At 40.8% G+C, this 19,875-nt stretch overlaps 1 protein-coding gene across 4 annotated transcripts in view; it reads right to left on the reverse strand.

Moving 5' to 3' along the window:
• Nucleotides 1-14,006, reverse strand: part of LOC137870909 (regulator of G-protein signaling 6-like) — an 80,220-nt gene extending 66,214 nt beyond the window's left edge. For 2 of the 4 annotated variants that reach the window (XM_068708402.1, XM_068708399.1), the window contains exons 1-2: nt 13,942-14,006; nt 8,265-8,590 (exon numbers count right to left, since the gene is read on the reverse strand). In XM_068708402.1, the coding sequence (XP_068564503.1) occupies nt 8,265-8,477 (213 nt within the window). In that variant the 5' untranslated portion in view covers nt 8,478-8,590; nt 13,942-14,006. Of the gene's footprint in view, nt 1-8,264; nt 8,591-9,985; nt 10,114-13,941 lie in introns of those variants that run through there. The other 2 variants (XM_068708401.1, XM_068708400.1) reach the window with 2 other exon arrangements.
• Between the last annotated feature and the right edge of the window lie 5,869 nt (nt 14,007-19,875).

The following is a 19,875-nucleotide window of genomic DNA, read 5'->3' on the forward strand; positions in this document are numbered from 1 at the left end:
GTGAAAGAGCTTACAAGGAACTCTGAAACGGCTTCAGATCAGACTCATTCAAGTGCATCTGGTTGTAAAGTTGCTCATGTTCCCTTTTGGGCTCTGGTGCTTTGATATTTGGACATAAACTGTCACACAGCAGCTCTCTGCAGCTTGCATTTATCACTAAAACCAGTGGCATTGTTTATGTTAATGTTTAGCCTCCGTCTTATTCTCTAATCCATATCTTTAATCACTGGCAAGCAACTAAGGACCAAGTCCCATCGGTTTAAGTCTGACTTTACCAAGGATTGAACACAACATTTTGTGTCTTGGATTTGTTAAAACATCAAAGATTCTTTCATTGTGCCAGTTACTCAGAATTACCACATTGAATGAGTGCAGCTGTAAGTGTACACTGAGGAGGATTAGTTTGGATTAGAACCGAGTGATACAGGAACTCAGTGGGAACTCAGGATGTCATTATTTCTGCAGGCCCAGGGAATACTCCCTCCAAAGAAGGACCGCTGACACTTTTTCACTGCCATCACCAAATTCTGCAGTAAACACTGGCCAGACCCTCTGTCCTTAACTGATGCATTACTTTTAATGAACTACCAAGAATTTAATCTCTGGGGATTAATTATACAAAAATGTGGTGGATTCTAATTGTCTCTGTTACAAGAGATTTAAATGATCTGTAAACAAAATGCTAAGGTTTTTAAACAACCATGTTTAAGTCCAAATTTTCACTATGTTGCTTGCGCACTGCTGCCAGGTTTGAGTTTATAATGAGTCAACATAATAGATGGTGTCTCAGCATATGAATACACCAGAGGACAAGCAGAAATGAATGTAAACAGCATTATTAAAGAAGCTTTGATTTATTGAATAATTCATACAGAATACTTTATGTTTTAACTACAGTATCTCAATCTTTCTCGAGTTGATGAATCCTGCTGCTCATGCTCCAAAGTGAACGTGAACGTGTAAACAGGGAACTGTTGGGCCACGCCTTCTACTGTCCGCATGCCGAAGTGCCCTCGAGCAAGACGGTGAACCCCAAGTTACTCCCCGGGCGCTTTACAGCAGCCCATTGCTCCTTAAATGCTTAGGATGGGTTAAATGCAGAGGTAAAATTTCATGTATGGACCCGTATGTATATATATAAGATGTTTCCAATAAGGTTATGTCAACACAATGTTAAAGTTATGCACCTTGTATATTTCTTTTACATTTAAATACAAACAGTAAACCTATTTGGATGACTTAAGTTTCTAAAGCAGTCACCAATGCCCAAGAATGTAAGTTCATATTTCAGGAAGACGTCACCAAATTTAGAGGAAAGATCTGCGGGAAGAACAGTAAGATAAAAGAACGTGTGATCATCCTGTCATCTTAAAATTTGCAATTTAAACTCCCCTAATTAGCGTCTCCCCATCACCTTGATTTGATTAGCCTGCTGCTCTACCTGCTCTGTTGTGATGAGCTCTCCTCAGATATCTGCAGGCGGCTGCACTGTGATTAGATTCGCTTAGTCATTCACTAAGTGACAAGCAGCATCCACACCACCCACCCACCCACCCACCCACATCACATCACATCTCTTTTAATATATGTAAAAGCACAAAAAACAACAGTAAGGGCCCGTTCACGCCAGCCTTGTTAAGTCTGCTTGAACCGAACCCTGGAGTCTTTACCTGCGTGGTGCAGTTTGTTTCAGTTAGTGTGAACGCCGGACTCAAACTTTGGTGCGGACCAAACCAAAACGCTATGCAGTGGTTCATTTCTTTTATGAACACCATTCTAACCAACCGCAGGAAGACATTTGCTTTTCCTGTTTTGGTGACTTGTGAACTTGTGGCCCGTTTGCTACCGCTGAATTTGATGAACTCACTTTTTTATCAGAACACAAATGAGACAATTAGCAAGCGCACCTCCGCCTCACTCCCTGCTGCTGTGAGACCAGTTAGGTGAGCGATCGGCAGATCAGTAGTCTCCTACTGGCAGGGAGCGACGGACCGTTTAGACCCAGCCCGCTGTTTGACTCATTGTCTGAAGCATGAAAGCATTGTGAAATTGGCAAGCTGGGTAGCTGACCAGCCAGCCACTAAATGACAACTTACTGCTTCATCCACACACTCTTGTCACAGTGTAGGTAAGTACAAGTCGTACAAGGAGTTAACTGTATGACCAATAATAAAACAACAGGTAATGCACACACACTGTGCTTTATAGTTGCCACATTATAAGAGTTTAGCAGATTTAACTGTCATTGAATGTTCTCTTGCAAACTAATTTATGCATTTTTATTTTATGCAGCTCCACATCATTTTTACTAAAAATCAACTGTACACCAGACATTTTTTTAGAAAGAAAAATCTCCAGCAGGCAATGAAGCAAGCTACACGAATGAAAATCTATTCAGCCTTTCCTGCTAAAAATGAAGATACTCCTCCGTGATCAAATTAACAATCTTGAACCGCAGTATCTGCTTGGATACTGATGCCATCAGAGTTCAGCAGAAAGCTGTGTAGGGAGTTCAGTGAGCTATGATTCATGTTCTTGCTTGCCAATGAATATCTTTGCCATGTGAAATTGCCTAATAAATATGCGCTGGATCGCAGTGACTAGACATGACTGGAATTTTATGGTTCGTAAAGGGGATGAGAAGCTCAAAGGCATAAAATAAGTCATCACCTTGTGCAGCCTGCGTTTCATGTTAACACTAAACAATGCAATTATTAAATAAAGTCTAAATTGTAACATTAAATCACACTGAATTGTTTCCAATGCTGCACAGAGCACTTAAGAAATATCCTTTATCATGTAGTTAGTGCTTTAAATTGTGATTCTTATTTGCAGGTATGTTTTTGTTTTTTTTCTCAAAACACATCAGAAGTTACTTTTGCTCTAAAAGGGATCCCTTCAAAGTCACTCTGTAGACTTCAAAGGATGGGCAGCGGACCTGAAAAACAATATGTACCTGAAAATGTGCATTAATACATAGAGCTTCCCTTTTCCCCTTAGGACTACTTTGAAGGTTTCTTGACATTTTGTCGGGGCATTCACAACATGAAAACAACCAAAAAAAATGAGCACACACGCTGCACAGCCGGTGGGAATTGAGTATCCAACAACAACAACACAAATTGTACTTATGCTCTGTTTCTCTTCAGAGATCGGTGAGAAAATTGTATTTTTCACAGACTTTTGCAGTTTGCTTGAAGCTTTAGGCGTGTTGAAGCATTCAAGTTGGTTTATAGACAGAGACAAGAAATCTAGTCTTTTTAGTCCTAAAGTCTCCGGTTTGTTTAGATTACATTTTGAAAGATTGTTCCCTGCTGCAAGAGAAAATAATGATTGAAGAATAAAATGGAACTGGAGAACTTGGTGGATTTTTTTATGGATACTCGTTGTAAACAGAGTAAATGTAAGCCATTAGTTGTGGACGTAATGGATAAATGATTGTGATCAATATTTTCTCCATTTAGAGACCCGATGTGTCCTACAATGTGGAGAGAAAGCACTACATTAAGTCATGCTAGTTTCTGACATTTTCATGAGGGTTTGAAGCATCAGGTTTGAGACTAAAATAATAAGTTACTTAATAATCACATTTCTCTTATTTTGAAGGTGACCACTTAAAATTACAATTTATTTAATTGTATTGACAAATAAATATAAATCCCTATATTCTCTCCTGAAGCCTTTGAGGCTGTTCAATGCACCTACTAAATAAAAGTCTGGGATGGATCAAACAATAGATCATTGATTAGGCTACTCTTCAGGTTTTACTGATTACGGAGTTGAAAATGTGTGTGGTACTAAAGCAAAGGCCATAGGGACATTGTAATGAAAGGTCAACCTGTTAAGAGTACATTAAGTAGAATGTGCTTGAGAAAGTTTTAAGTATTGGTGGACGTTTTAGCCTGATGCCGATTCCTTGAAGGAAGGAAGCAGGCGGTGAAATCTCTGTTTCGTTCCAGATGGTGACAGTGATGTCACTGATGGTTGGAGTGTGCAATTTGAGGCTATCCTCACCAAAAGAACGACCAGAACATGAATATTTAAATCAAATCAACTACATTTTCCTTTCTGTGGATACCTCTGCATTTGTATTTAAAACTGTATTTTTGCACAAAGCATCTGACTTCAACACTTGACTGATGTTGGCTTTTAACCATGAAGACAATGTTCCCCTAACTCTATACCATGACCACAACCTTTTTCATTTTCTTTACCAGAATAATCAACTGTACAACAGGGGTGGCAGATGAGATTCATATTTTATAAGGACATATGGATTGTTTTGAAAGGGCAGCATCCAACAACAGCCTCATCGTGTTTTTCAAACCTCTGAGCTCTCTTTACGGTCACGTTCCAGCAGCTCACAGGAATATGGGAACAGGTATCTGTATAAACAGCTTGCTGAGTAAACAGGCCTGCAGTTCAACAGCTACTATTGTCATAATGGTGAGACCAGAGGATAATGAAAAAATATGCAATAGGGCTGTACAAACACACTAACAGCAGCAGCAGCAGCGCACGCACACGCACACACACACACACACACACACACACACACACACACACACACACACACACACACACACACACACACAATTTCTGAGCAGATGCTGGCTGACAGGTTTAAACACGCTGGTGAAAAGGTGAGTCAACAACCTCCAATCTTGTCAACAGCATCAAGTCTCCTCACCTAACATCACCTTCCGTGTGTCCGTGTGTGTCCGTGTGTGTGTGTGTGTGGGCTGGACGCTGACAATGAAAAATATAAACTGGTGGTGAGAGTGCGATAAACACAAACATGTACTGTATGTATCTCGGCTGTGTAGATGTATGACTCACTCTGAGTTCTCCCTTATCTCAGATAAACAAGACAGAATAGAATTAGGCCGATTATAATGACAAAGAATAGAATGAGACGAAATAGAAAAAACTGAATAAGACCGTAGAATAGAAACAGAATATGAAAAAATAGGAAAACAGAATAGAGTACTATATAATTGAATAGAATAAGACAAAATGAAATCGACTGATACAGAGAGGAATGGAAACAGTCTATAGTCCATTATATTTTGTGTTATTCTTAGATAGAACAGACAGACATAGTCATTAAAAATAATAAATGGAAGGAAGAGGAGGAAGAAAGGGTAAAGTCGTACATCATCTTTCTGGCAGATGATTGGCCCTCTGTAAGACAGAGGCATCACTTCTCATCCTAATTACTCTTCAAGCACCGACTATCAGCTCTCATGTTCCGCCTTAATTTATCCCTCCAACCACTAAAACTGATCCTGCATCGACTTAAAGTTGAGCTCGATACTTTGCGTCCCAAAGGTTTGTAAACGGTGTATCGGGGGCACGATTTGTATTCCCCCCCCCCCCCCCCCCCTCGTAGTGCTTGTGACTCATTGATGACTCGTCCAGAAAGACTAATGGAAATGCAGTCCAGGACATACATATTTCATAAGAAAGCTACCTTTCATGTAATAGCAAATGCTGTGAGTCAGTAGGTCAGCTTACGGGCAAGTATTGTTTTAATGCAGAGAGGTGGAATGTTTAATTATTTCATGGGAAATGCATTCTTGGAATAGGTCACACTAAATGTTATTGTGGAATCACCATGGTCTGTGTTTAAAGGCTTTATTATGAGTATATAGTGGTCCATAACTTGAAAGATGGCCGACATTAGCTCACCGTAAACAGCAATGACATTGAACGGTGCTCAACATTTTTTATTTTTCCAGTCAAAGATGAGTCACATGAAACGTTTTGCTGTGACATTTTAAAAACTTGCCTACAGTAAAACCCATCTGACACTTGTCAAACGTTCCACGTGTTTATTTTCTGTTCTTCAGCCGTGTTGCTGTTAAAAATTATAATAACCTCTAAAATATGTCTCTATTATAAACCATTGGATTTATACTTCCCATGTACACCAAAGGTATGTGTAGTTCTAATTGATATGATATCAACTTTAATGAACATTTTAACAAGGTTGGCAGGTGGTAATTAAGAGCTGTCATTATACTTTAGATCCAGATGTGCAACATCATAACAGCAGTAGTCGCCACGCAACATTAACGGACGAATAACAACAGCTGTTTTAAAAAATGTATTTAAAGTAACTTTATGAGCCGCATTTAATCCAAAAAAGTTTTATCATCATGTTTCTTGAATGCAGCTTCTCCTGAATGGAGACAGGCTTGTTGTGTTTTACAATGGTTTCTATCTCTCCTGCTTTTTCTACCTTTTGTAGTGGGGACATTTAGGAGAATTACCATACAGTAAAATACAAAAATTATAAAAAATAATAGATTGAGATTTGATCTAAAACAGGGATTTGGTTAACCTGCGACTTGTCCTAAATACATGCTGCCAGTCACACAATGCGTCGGCTAGATTATTTTAAAATGGATGTTTTTGGTAAACAAATAAAAGCCTGTTGAAAACTGAAACCTCTTCACGTCTCTCTTTTTCTTTCTGAATTTCAAAAACAGATTTTTGTACAGCTGTGTGAATGTAATGCACATACATAAAAAGCCACACCCCCACATGGCCGACAGCTTCTTATTTTTTTCAAGGATGGTTTTGTCTCTTTCACAGTGAGTCTAACGGCGATTTATTGACGCTGAAGCGAAACAGATATGATGCTTTCAACATCGTAAATCGTGACCCCAGAACCTCTTTCTCCTGAGGGGAGCGTACTGTAAAACATGCAAGTGATAGGACATCACATCTCAGCTGCGGTTATTCATCTGGAGTAGCCTTTCACTGCATGGAGTAGCCATGTGTTTGCAGATACACTGAGATCTCTGCCTGTGTAATGTGATAAAAATGAAATCTGCTAATCAGTAGCACTCTAACTTTACCGATTCAGACTTTCATCTTTCTTTTTATTTCACTTTCTCTCTCCTGCACTTCTTTACACAATTCACTTTTTTTCCTTTTCCTTGTTCTTCTCTGAGTTTACTGCATTTACTCTCAACCCATGTTTTCTTTGTACACTCCTTCTTTTGCTCCCTAACCCTGCAACAACCCTTACTTTTACACAATGAGGTTAGAGGTCAGGGTCACACACAAAACAGCCTCTCAGCAGGCTGGATGCCGGGTCCTATACTAATTTACTAATTTATCATTGCCAAATGAACTGTGATGTGAAAAGAAGCCACAGATCTGGTGCGGAGGAGCCGGTGTCCTGTAGTTCTTTCCTTCTGGTAGTTAATAAGCCAGAAATCTTGCGTGCCTGAGACCAGAGCCGGCTCAGGTCGAGTCTTGCTGCTATTGTTCATTATCTCTAAATGTTGCCCACATTGCTCATGAATCCCATTGCTTGTCACAGAGATTCTGCTTCTTCTTTCCTATAAACCCTGCTTTCCCAAAAATGGAATAAGTTGCCCTTTACTGACAAAGACAACATGTTAGCTTTGTTTTGAAATCTGTTTTTCGCTTGATACTATATCTAGAATCCCTTTAAAAGTTTCAACTCAGTTTGCTCTAGAACAACAACAGCCACAGTGTGGCTCGCTTCCTGTTTTGTGCTCTAAAGGCCATCCAGCAGATCTGACCCGACAGCTGCAAATGGAAAATGCAGTGTCGCCATTGTGAAGGAACCTGGCAGTGAAATGTACTCCAAGTTAATTTCATGTTTGATCTGAAGAACTTAAAAACATCATCAATCTCAATTTGTATTCATTGTTCTAGTTTAAGTTTCATGATTATCTGCAAATCTGCAGCACCATGAAACAACTGACTTAACTCCAAGTGAGAATAGATTTGTATTATCCCATTTAATATTGAGTTACTTCATATATACCGTCATATGTTGTATTAGTATTTCCTGTTTTTTAAGTTTGTTGAATATACATTCTTATGGAAATCCACTATGAAATTTCAGAGCATCCCGATGCAAGGGTGTCATGGTTAAAAAAAAATGTTGGAAAACTCAAACTAATCTGCATAACAGCTCTTTGAAACTGGAGTGAGCTCGTGGGGATTCAAAGGCTCTCCCTTGAGCCTGTAACACCAACAATAACAAGTTTACCTCTTCAAAAAGGAAAACCTTGGACTCAAATGTATCATTATAGCTACCAAAGTTTGGATCAAAAACAAAGTGAGAGTGACTATGAACAGGTCACTGAGGCCAAAAATATTCCAGACTCAAACTCTCAGCAGCACCACGAAATCACAAACTTTACCAAATCATCAATAAAGAACAAAACTACTTTTAAAAGAACAAAAAGAAAACAGCGTTCGGACTTTGCTCTTACCTTTCTGTAGACGATCATGTTGGGGGAGTCGTCGTCCGGGTCCACGATGCTCATGGACCTCATGGACAGTAGAGGTCGGGTCGGGGTCTTGTGGACACTCTTCTGCGGTTCCTCAGACCCTTCATCAGTCTCGGTCGCCTCCACAGTGCTCTGCTGCTCCTCCTCCTCCTCTTCCTCCTCCGGCTGCTGCTGCTGCTGCTGTGCCTCAGCCATCACTAAAGTCTCCCTTTCAGTCTTCTGCGTCAAGTTAGTCTCTCTTCTTTATCAGTGTCAGTCTTTCTCTTCCTCCTTTATGTCTTTGATGCTCTCTCAGTGTCTAGAAGCTGCTGTGTGGTGAGAGAGAGAAAGAGAGAGAGAGAGATGAATTACAACTCAACCCTGGTCCGCCATCCCTCCCGTCTTTTTTTTCCTTGTCTTCTGTCAGCAGGCACAGGATGGATAATATGAGGGCATCATTTATTCTGCTAGTTTTCTGTGTTATCTCTACCCTGATATTCCTCCCGCTTCGCTGTCACATGAGATTGAAGTTACAGGAGAATAGAAGACGTCATGTTGAACTTTTGCACTGTTTTGTTCCTGCGGCTTCTTTCTTCATCCTAATAATCTATGAGACAAGCTTATTTGCCCTTATAGATGGTGACTTGTAAATAACTGTGCATTTCAACTCAACTTTTACAATAAATGATAATGTTTTCTAAACTTAAATGATACAATTGAAAAAGAGAAAATCTCTGATACATGGATCATAGCTTGTTGAGGCGCTCACAAAGTCCAGAAACAGAACTGTAGATATACATTTCTGATTAAGGAAGCACAAAAATATCTGTCTCACTTCATTATAACATTACAGAATAACCATTAACAGAAACACCAGTACAACAACACATGACCCACATCCTGCGGGCACACACACACACGCACAACAGGCATCCAATAACTCAGGCCTATTGGCTCTTTTCTGACAAACTGAAAGCTGTCAAAATATTGACACCTGAGGACAGATGACCTGAGACGAAGTGAGAAAAAGAAGAAAAACAGCAGCACAGAGAAGAGACGAAATTCAGGACAGGAAATATGTGGGCCTCAGTAGAGAGGAGCGTAAAATAGAAAACACAGGAGTTGGTGAGAGAAAAATATAAGGTTTGGCTCTGAAAAGATGCAAATCCAAACTGTTCCTCCTCCCGACTCTGGACTCTACATCTCCATATCTCTCCTCCTTGTCTGATTGAACTGCCCCACTTTATTACATCCCAACCATAACTGGGACCAGTTTCTCTCTCTCTCTCTCTCTCTCTCCTTTTTTTTTTTTTAGCCCATCCTAAATGAAAGATGATACTGCCTTTTACTTCCTCATCAAAGCACATTCATCTCCAGCCAGCTGGTTTCCTTGCTGGCTTTATACAACTCCATGAATGTGCAAAATAAGGTTGTATTGGGAGGATAAAATAGAACTTGAATTTGTTGGCTTTTAACCATGAGTAATTTCCTTATTTGATTAAAATCAAATGGACAAGCAGCCAACTTTGATTACAAACGTCACAAGAAAAAACAAGTCTTAGTTTAATGCCGGAAACTTCCTTTGTGCAAACAAATGAGTAACGAAACAAGGATTCAGGTTTTCTAGCAACCTGCTATATCTCAGGAAACAGCATTTGAAGAAATTGGATACATTTATAATCAAATGTTTATGATTAAATTGCTTGTAAAACCTTCCTCCTTACCCTCTGGGTGGTACACAGCCTGCTCTCTTGTTTCCAGGCTGAAGTAAAACACTTTTAAAAAGATCAACACACTCCCAGTGAAAAGCAGCGGAGCAGCAAGGTCAAGGAACAGTCAAATGTAGAGGAGATAAAGCTCTGCAGGCTTCTCTGGACCTTCATCTGCAAAAGTTTGACAATAGAAATCCCAGAGCATTTAATGACAACTAGACCACACCTGCGCATTGCCGTGCAGGTGCTCATAGGAAATGTAGTTCCCGGTTGTAGTTCTCAAGTCCAAATACACAGGAAATTCCAGGAAATACAACATATTACAAAAACTAAGAAGGACACCTGATAAAAAATAAATAAAATACAGCACGAACAATCTGGAAAGTCACCATGAAGTGAAGTATAACTCTGTTAGAGGTGCCACATATGCTGGTAGCGCCTCTAAATTACATTTGGACAGAGCTAAACTAGCTGCTAGTCCTTGACACACACCGTGCGACCGTGGCACACTGGGTTAAGAGGGTCGGCTGGTGACGAATTTAGCAGAGGCTAAATTTTGTATATCTGTAAAAAATGTATATTACAATACATTTCTTTCTTCTTGTTTCCAGTCTTTATGCTACACCTACTTTAAAGACACGATCGTGGTAATAATCCTCTCATGTAACTCTTGGAAAGAAAGCAGGAGAGGGGGGAAACAGCTAGCCTGGCTCAGTGCAAAGATCATAAGACTGCCTGAAGCTAATAAATTAAAATGTTGTTAATTTAATCTGAGGACAAACAGTAATGAAATGACATCAATGCATGTATGACTTTAGAGGAAGTTACAAGTTTGCCAGTTAATTCTAAGACACAAAGAGAATACTCCATATTTCCAAAAAATAAAAAGTTATTCTACATGACACTGTGTTATTATTAGAGTTTACAGCAGTTGCACATGACATAATCAGTATTGACCTTTCTGAAGGCTGCAAAAATAATGTGCTCCAGTTTTCAAAACTGACTTTTAATGCTGGCTGGCTGTGAACTCTAAGTAGAGCATTGGTCGTTTCCGTGTGAATGCAGATTGTGTGTGTGTGTGTGTGTGTGTGTGTGTCCGTGATAGAGAGAGTGAGAGAGATAGAGAGAGAGAGAGAGAGAGAGAGAGTGAGAGAGAGTCTTTGCTATTGGCACAGGCATTTAGCTCCATGTCAACTGGCTCTTTAGATCAATACTCTCATCAGCCAGCTGTTAGAGAACATACAAACAGAGTGTGCTTGTTTGAGCCTCAGAGGGCCGTATGCGTGTGAGCACAACAACATGCAGCGTGTGTTTAATGCGATTCTGAATCAATAGCTTTCAACATGCTTCTTCGTTATTGGTGCACCATCTGCTTAACAGGTATTCCAACTCAGAATGAAAAGAAATGCCAGATTTCTTTCCCAGTAATGCTCAAGTTCACTGCCCCATTGCTTCACCCTGCTCCTGGAATCACATGTAGCCCACACGCTGGCCTGGGTTCAATACCCCGAACATTCGCCCCCGACTCTTGATTTTGCATATAAATGAAATGTTCAGGTTGAATAGGGCCGTCTGATCAGCCTAAATCACACGGTGACTCAGCGATCCAGAGGGGCCTCTTCTCTCTGTTTGAGAACTGCTTTAAAGAAAGCTGCGGTCCCCTTGACAGAAACACACAAACACATCTGCTGTGATATCTAATCCGTCTGTCTAAAAATAGATGAACGTGAGGATGCATAAAGATTCCAGATGTTTACTGACTTGTGGAGGTGAATAGGACACACAATGAGACAGGTTTTAACAGTCTAGAATGTAAAATGCATGAAAAAAAGGAAATTAAGTTTTTAATTAACGATCAACATTTTTCTACGACTCTCTTCACGCCAACTGAGTATTGACTTTAGGGCAAAATCAAAAGATTGTTGACTTGAAACTATGTGCTGTTTCTGCACTTTCAATCAGTGTGTGGAGTAGTGTGAAGTCTTCTTGAGTGTCTGTAACTATGGTTAAACACGCGTTGCAAACACACCAGATCAACAGACCGTTGACCGGTTGGAAAGAGTAAAAAATGTCTTTTTTCCACATTTGCTGTGTCAAATTATTCGTTTATAATACATGAGTAACGAGCACAAACGTTTTGGCTGATGCCTTCATCATTGTGCAACTCACTGTTTTACTCTTCTGCTTTACAAAAGAACAAAGACGCAGCTAGAGGGAACTTTAAGTGTGGTATTTTTCCTCTGAGAGGCAGCCAGTTTGTTGGTGTGGACGCAGCAGGTAAACGAGAGAGAACACAGTGATCCTTCACTATACTGCACTGACTTTACCAGAAATAATCCAATTTTACACACGGTTTTAGGCAATCAAGTGATGACTGAAACAGAGACAAGCGTTTATTGTTATGAATGTCTCAGATTATTATTCTAAATGAACCTGATTACTCTTCGAGCTTCTTTCTCCTCACCACATGCTGTGACGGCAGGAAGTAGAAGCAGATTGAGACTTCTCGCTGTTTCCCTGTGGACCCTCCACAACGCAACACACACCCGGAGTTTTTTCTAACCACCCATCCTCTACGCTCCAGGGGAGACTGGATGAGGATGTCTGGATGTTTTAGGGGTGGTAGTAAAATAAAGGGCACCATCAATCCAGCAGGCGGACATCTTTTATGCACAAGGAGGCATAATGATAAACGTTCTGTTGCAAAAAAAAAAGAAAAAAGGAACAAGCAGAAACAATCTAAAACAACATATATGTTGTTAGATGACGTGTGCACGCCAAATCATTTCAGTGTCAAATTTATTCTAATGTTCACAAAATGAAATCACAGATTCATTCACTATGCTGCGCTACACACCGGAGCAACCAGACTGCCTGCACACTGCAAAGAGGTACAAGTGACAGTAATAAAAGGCCAAGGTGTGATTGATAAATTATTCCTGGAGTTATCACACTACAACATCAAAAGTGTGTACAGTACTAACAAAAAAAACAAACTGTGAAGGACACAGACTAAAATCAGCCAAGTAGGCAGGGCTGTCCCCATACTGGTGACTATGAAGTCTAAGTCCATTCAGAAGTGAAAGGACAGAACAAGCTATGACAGACAGCCCATCCATTAAACACAACCAGGCCACATGTTATGATCAACCTAGTGGAACAATCATAACAACTTCAGGAGGTGAAGCTCAAATCTCTAATAACGTGATATAAGTTTGTTGAGTTTGATGGATGGTGTAAGAGCATCGACATCGATCTCTCTCTGTCGGTGGTCTCTCCATCCTCACAGGACCGAGTCAGCAGCGCTGCTGCCTAACCTCTCTCTGTCTCTCTCTCTGTCTCTCTCTCTCTCTCTCTCTGTCTCTCTCTCTCTCTCTCTCTCTCTCTCTCTCTGTCTCTCTCTGTCTCTCTCTCTCTCTCTCTCTCTCTCTCTCTCTCTCTGTCTCTCTCTCTCTCTCTCTCTCTCTCTCTCTCTCTCTCTCTCTCTGTCTCTCCTCTCTCTCTCTCTCTCTCTCTCTCTCTGTCTCTCTCTCCTTTCTGTCGTCGCTTTCCATGGGTCCGATTGCAGACAGTAGAATGCACGTTTACACCAAACACCCAAATGCATATAGACCTAATTGATTTCAAACGCACGCGGTGCCCCTCGAGTGTCACTTAACTAACCAGCCAAGTGCACGCTCATTGCAATCACAGGTGGAATTAACATGTCTCTGGTGCACATCTCCGACATGTACAGTACTGTTACAACATGCAGCAGCTGCTCACTCTGAGATTAACATTGCACCACTGACAGCATTACAGTAACATCAAGGAGCGTGTTAAAGCGCCGAGCGCAACAGTCTTCTTTTATTCTGTAGTCTTTTGGCTGTTCTCTCTATCTTAATATCTTCATCACCTCCCTCCCTCTCTCTCTCTTTTCTTCTCTCAACCCCTCATCTTCACACCTTCCATCCTTCTTGCGTACTTACCTCAGCGCTGGCTTCTCTCTCGCTTGGAGCTCCGAAGCCAAAAAGCGGCTTCAACGACCCACCAGAGCGCTGCGCACAGAAGAGAGAGGGGGGGGGGGGGAGAGACCGGGAGAGAGAGGGAGAGGGGGAGCGAGAGGGGGGGGGGGGGAGAAAAAAGCTGTGGGATCCGAAGCAGCTGCTTGTCTCTACCACTAATATGCAGACGTTCCTGTTTTGTGTGTGTGTGTGTGTGTGTGTGTGTGTGTGTGTGTGTGTGTGTGTGTGTGTGTGTGTGTGTGTGTGAGTTTGCGCTTGCATTACTAACATTGTGAGGACAAAACAAAAGTTCACAAAGTCACATCATGGGGTCTTTCCATGGCCACATTAGGGGAAGTACTTACCCCAATAGTCTGTCAACGTAGCCAGCCTTTTTTAAGAGTAAGTCAGCACAATATGAACAGTAAAGTTCGTAAAATAGATTTACTTTCTCAACATGTAAGATAACTTGATTTTGACATAGGGTGCCTTTGGTTGATGGTTGATGATGTACTTTAGTGGTACAAATTCCCAAACAAATGTCATCAAATTACTTAAATTAACTGGCATGCAACCATGAATTAGGGACTTCTCGGTTCTCATGGGGTGACCCTGGTTAATTATTCAGCCTTGGGGCTCATTTACCATTTGGGTACCAAAAGCTGGTAGCCCACTCAAGTTTAGGGTTAAGTCTTGGTTTTTGGATAGGTAGTGGTTATGGTTAGTCTCCAGAGACTTATTATAATGTAATGAAAGGTTGATCCGAGGAGAAAAGGGGTATATTAAAAGTTGTAAATACGAGTAATTACGCTGAATTGGGTCCTAAATCAAGTCTGTAGGGTCACAACATAATTCAATGTAATACATTACATTACAGTCATTTAGCAGACGCTTTTATCCAAAGCGACTTACAATTCAGTATCTATCTACACACCGTGGACGCAGCTACGGGAGCAATTTTGGGGTTAAGTGTCTTGCTCAAGGACACATTGACATGAGACTAGTAGAGCAGTCTACTAGCGGTCAAAAGCAAAATAGTGTGGGAACTTGTGCGCTATTCTTTAAGTAGGCTTTAAATGTGCTCAACATGAAATTCAGAGTATCCAACCAACGGCAACAGCGCTGACAGACCCCTAAAGTGTTAACTTGAAAGGGTGGGTGCTAGGCAAAGGTGTAAATATCAGTTGTGTAACCAGCTTAGCTGCACAGGGGCCAGAAACGGTCAGGAGCCCATGTGGGAGGAAGGGGGGGGGGGGGTATTTGGTGCTTCTGCTGCTGTCCGTGGTGCTGACCAAATTACTTAATGCCCTGAATGTCGTACAGAGAACCTTTAAGTACCAACACTGTGCTTTTGTAAAGTTTTACTAACAATGTATTATTGTATACTACTACAGTGAATAAACATAAATATACATCAACCATATATGTACCTTTAGACCTGTACTTATAATATAATACAGTAATACTAAATCAGACACGTTGACCCTAATGTATCCATTTAAAGCACTATATCATTATCGTATTATCACTTTATTATCATTTCTTTCTTTGTGATTCTGAACACACAAAACATTGTTCTCTCATGGCTCTTTCACTCTTCCAAAGAGTGCCCTTGCCTATAATGCATTATGAACATACTTATAATGCGCAATAATCTTCTTATAGCACTGTATAAATATTCCATAAGGATGTATAAAAAGAATTATAGCACATTATAAAGCATTTTATCATATAAAGTCAAGTATTATGATACTTCATAATTGCTGGTCAATCAGTAAAATGTTTTTGCAAGGATCATAGTGTATTATTATTCCCACAGTTGTAATAAATTATAATCTCAAATCGGCTGCTATCTATAAGACTCCAATCCTATGAATGTATCTAATTAATGGGGTGAAGTCCAAAGTCTTCACCAAGCGACGCGTCTCCCTTCTCATTATCTTGTTGTCCTCTTTCCTGACTGAAACGATCAGATGATGGGCTTGTAGGAGAATTAAGTCCTGAACTCTCGCACACTTTCTCAGCACAAAGTGTAAAGCAACATTTCAGTCACTACCTTGTTTAAAAGTTGCATAATGAAACATGAAGGCGCTCACAAGTTAATTGCCTCAGGATAAAGAAAGTTGGTCTCTCAAGATAACACGTTCATTATTCAATTAGCTCAAGAGAAAGAGAGGTGGTTTGGTTAAAATAACAACAAAATGAACCCGTTATCACTTGAGATCATTTATATAATATTCTGAAATAATATGATTCTGTACTTGTGCGGTTCTGTATGTCAAATGAATAGAGAAAAGCTCTTAAAATAGTTGAGACAAAGGCACTCACAAGCTTTACCATGTGAAGTGTAAATGCTCTGGACTCTTCTGCTCATGCAACAAAGCCAATAAACTCAACTATTTTTTCTTCCTCTTAAAACCTTTCCCCCGTGTTCGCCTCTCCCCAGCTTTTTTTTTTTTTTTTCACTCAGTGTAATCTTGTAATTTCTCATCTTGAACAGAAGCAGGTCTAACAGCTCTACACCAGGGAGCCCGGCAGATAAACTCTGAGCTGATGGGGACTTTTGGCCGAGCACGGAGACACATCAAAGCATCTGATGCAATGATGGACTGTGGGAGGAAACTGGCTGCTTGCTGTAGTCAGGAGGGGTTACTATGTGTGTGTGTGTGTGTGTGTGTGTGTGTGTGTGTGTGTGTGTGTGTGGATGCAACCACATCTCACATTAAAGCATGTCAACACACAGCATGTTTACAGTGATTCGGCCAGCATGTTCTCACTGCTGGTGCTGGAGACTAAAAATATTTGGTGCCCCAATTCAACAGAACCTTACTGGGACAGAGAGAGAGAGAAAAGTGACAGCATTCTTCAAAAGACAGTTGTTTCTTTCTTTCTTTGCTTTCTCACTTTAATCTGACGTTTAGTGTGCAAATGGGAAAAAAATGGACGTCAATATGCTCACAAATCAATACATGCACTTACCAACTAGCTGTCGTCAAAAACAACGTTGATACTAATGGACCACTCTGGCCTGACAGATTGACATTCACACACACACACACACACACGCACACACCCACACACACACACACACACACACACACACACACACACGCACACACACACACACACACACACACAAACCATGTCTACTACTAGCCTCCACTCTGGACTGACTGAATTATTGAGCAACAGTAAACAGGAAGAGGAGATCCCACTGGGAAGTGTGTGTGGTGTGTGTGTGTGTGTGTGTGTGTGTGTGTGTGTGTGTGTGTGTGTGTGTGTGTGTCTGTGTGTGGGTGTGTGTGTGTGTGAGAGTGGTTGGGTGGGAGTTGCCCCACATTTGGTGCTCCTTTATAGCTACATGTCTCATGACATGCAACAACACACACATTTACCCATGTTTGCCTGCGTGGATATGTCCGTTAGCACCATGGACGGATTATTCCGTCTTAGGTTGTGAGACAACCACAAAGAGACAGAATAAAACCAAAAAAGAGACACAAAAAGACAGCAAAGACACTAAAACAGAGCAAAAAGAAACAGATTACCACTACAAAGAGACGCAAAACTGCAAAACTACAAAACTGCGTGCACTAACGGAGAAAAACTGCACAAAGAGACAAACTATATAAACCAAAAAGAGACACAAAAAGACCATGAAGAGATACAAAAAGGGGCGTGGTCTGTGCCCAGGGGCTCATTGTCTCATAATCCTCCCATGGTTAGCACCGTTTCAGAACAAGGGCTCTAAAAGGGCAAGAGCTGTATAAGAAGTATAAGAAAGTACTACCTGTAACATCAGTAACGGGTGAGCCCGAGAACATTTACATAAAAAAGAAATATTCTGAATTAATCCACCCATTTTCTGCTGCTGGTTTATGTCTGGGTGGTGATTGTAGTACCGTAACAGGGCAAGAAAAGTAGCCCAGATGCTCTGGCTTCTCCATGGGTCCTTCCTCCAGCTCCTGCTGGGGGACCCTGAGGCCAGATGGGATATATAATCCCTCAGTGTGTTCTGGGTCTGGCCTTAGGAAATCCTTCCAGTTGGATGTGCTTTCACAGGCATCCAGGAGGCATCTCAATCAGACCCCCAAACCATCTTATCTGACACTCCGTGCGATGCAAAGGAGCAGCACTGTCAGTCCTGCAATTGGGTGGGTACAACTCAAAACTAATGAGCTAAAACTAAAGGATAGTGCAGGTGGAGGGAAGGGTGAATCCAATTAAAGGCTAACAACTGCACACCAGAAGGCATTTTGAATGGTTTCTGTATTTGTGAATCACTTTTAATTCTTTGTTAATGACTTAATTAGAGCTTCTCAAGATGCTTCACATCTTATAAACAGCTGATATCAATAGACATATTCTTGAAGTAGGCTTTATAGAAACAGCTGAGATGTCAAAGACGTGTCTGTGTCACTGGGACGGTCTGCTACACTCACAGCCATCAGACTGACAGGTATATTGTGTAAATCGACGGATCACCTGCGCGAAGGGACTGTTGGCATCTGGAATGACAGCAGACAACAAAGCTCTGCCTCTGAAGAACAAAACACCTTTTTACTTTCTCTGACTCTCTTCTTGAGTGTCTGATAAGAGCCGAGAGCCGCACAGAGACATGAAGGCGTTGTGTGGGCTGCTGGAGAGTGTGGGATAAAAGCATCAAGGGTCCACACACGGCACAAGAGGAAGAAACAGAGATGACCACATGCTGCCGGTAAACAGAGATGTTTCTTTCTTTTTTATCCCCCCCCCCAAGTCACATGGTGGGATAAACGAAATGAAGATGAAGACATGTTAGAAGACATGTTAGAACTGTATGTGCAGAATAGAGTTAGAAGTCTGATATAAATTTGTCAAGTCAAATTGTTCCTACAGGATTCTCCAAAGATTTACAATAGTTCCACTGTGTGCAGAGCTTTTACAGCATTTTTTCAAATTGTTCTGATACATACTGAAGGCTGTTCGTTTATTCGGTGTGTTGCTTTAAGCCCATTCGTCTCAACGTTTCCAGGTCAGATACATGTTGATACTAGCACGGATCGGGACACTTCATTCTCCACATAATGACTTGAAACCTGATAACATTTCAGCTTTTTAATTGATAACATAGACATTCTTTACAATGGCAAACTCATTGTCTAACTCAGATAAAGAAATATCCGTCTCTTTAACTGATAAATTCTCCACTATGTTGCCCAGCTAGTCGATATCTGTGTGCAGTGTGCCAATAGTGTACAACACCTTTGACCTGTAGTGAGAAGAAAATGTTTGAAAACATCCAAATAGACACAAATCAAAGCTGTTAATCCTAAAAAGTCTCTTTCCTTATTAAGGAGTTGGTGGAGACCAAAAACAGAGCTAAAAGTAGTTCATTCGGAGTTGTGTATAGCCAGGTGGCCATACACAACTCCGAATGAACTACAATGTTCCTCTTTAGAGAAGTTTAAAGGTAACTTTTTTTCAATCAAACGAAGACCGAAACATAAAAGCTTTAACGTTGTAACAGGCAGATAATGTGTGTATCATTATGTGTGTATCATGGGGTAATTTACTTGTCAGAAAGTGAGATGCATAGATGACCAAGTTAATACGGGGTGACCGTGGCTAAGTGGAGAGCAGGAGCCGCCTTTCAATCAGAGGGTCGGTGGTTCGATCCCCGGCTCCTGCTCTGCTAATGTCAATGTGTCCTTGAGCAAGACACTTAACTTAAGCTGCGTCTACGGTGTGTAGATAGATACTGAATTGTAAGTCGCTTTGGATAAAAGCGTCTGTTAAATGACTGTAATGTAATGTAATACTACCACTAAGCTAAATATGATTAGTTGTGTTGTGGGGAAGCGCAGGCGTTAAAGTGGCATTTCAAAGTTATTTGATCTGGTAAAAGATTGCAGACTACTGATAAATACTTGGGCACTT

Source organism: Cebidichthys violaceus, unplaced genomic scaffold (genome assembly GCF_023349555.1).
Source record: "Cebidichthys violaceus isolate CVI_PGR_0920_01 unplaced genomic scaffold, fCebVio1.0.p SCAF_14, whole genome shotgun sequence".
NCBI lineage: Eukaryota > Metazoa > Chordata > Actinopteri > Perciformes > Stichaeidae > Cebidichthys > Cebidichthys violaceus.